The 1,044-nt window shown below is 34.7% G+C and overlaps 1 protein-coding gene across 1 annotated transcript in view; it reads left to right on the top strand.

The window, feature by feature from the left end:
• The window catches only part of LOC119594665 (ionotropic receptor 25a-like), a gene marked incomplete at its 3' end in the record, with an annotated part of 33,857 nt that extends 32,813 nt beyond the window's left edge, over positions 1-1,044 (top strand). The window contains 1 exon segment of the mRNA XM_037943721.1: positions 87-1,044. Coding sequence (XP_037799649.1) covers positions 87-135 — 49 coding nt within the window.

Below are 1,044 nucleotides of genomic sequence, written 5' to 3'. Positions count from 1 at the left end.
CTGTGTGTGTGTGTCTCTATTTTTTATATCCCACCATTTGTTACTACTTCTCTAACCAATTATTTTCACCCATTCTTCCTCCACAGCGGCACAAATAACGGCTTTGACATCGCACCGGTTGGCAATCCTTGGTAGTCTTGCAACGAAGGAACCCCGACCTTGCTCAGGCCTGCCATATGGTGGCAACGCTGGGAAGCTGCATGTGACGTCACGCGGTCGCTTATGCAACAATTACGTCAGGCGTTTCGTGGTCGAAAGAAGACAATGGGTCTTGATAATTAGGTATAAAAGTTATCATTATTTGTTTTTTTTTCCCCTGTAAAGTGGAAATGTTATGTTAAAAGCAAGCAAACGCTCTTTTGATTTAAATCTTTTTGTTTCATAATTACACCTATATATAATGTCTTGTGTTGTAAGAAATATATACATATCTATTTTTGTGAGAAAGAAAAGTGTCTTGGAGAGTAAAAACATTTAAAATCGAGCATAGTTCAAAATAAGCAGAACTGACTGTATTTTACTCAAAAAATTGTTCGCATAAAATAGTTTATTCCAGTGTTTGCACTTTATATTATAACCTTAATCAAGATCGTGTTGTAGATATATCACAACCAGTTAGTTTTTAACTTTAAAAGCGCAATGCCCTTAACATTATGAAACGTAGGAATTTTATAGTTAGTGAAATGACAAGATATATTTACGAAATAAAGAAGACCGAGAGACAGATACAGAAAATAGTGTAGCAGGAATCCTTGCTAGAAAGTAGCAGAGAGCGATTGGAACTAGCGGTGCAAAGTACAAAGTGTTGGAGAAAATGCACAAATCATAGTTACATAATATGATGATATTTTAACCTGAAGTAAAATATCTATGGTAGTAAGCACATTCTAGATTATTCTACGTCAGTATACAACATATAGTATTTAAGTAGCACTTCTCGCTATACAAATATCTTCACTATAACGTGGTCTCTTTTCTTAAACGACTAACTGGAAAATTTCTCCTGTTGCCATATGTGGGATATACGTTTAATATTAAATAAAT

This window comes from Penaeus monodon, chromosome 34, assembly GCF_015228065.2.
Source record: "Penaeus monodon isolate SGIC_2016 chromosome 34, NSTDA_Pmon_1, whole genome shotgun sequence".
NCBI lineage: Eukaryota > Metazoa > Arthropoda > Malacostraca > Decapoda > Penaeidae > Penaeus > Penaeus monodon.
Note: the sequence above shows the minus strand (reverse complement) of the source record. Positions and strands in the feature narration are given on the sequence as shown.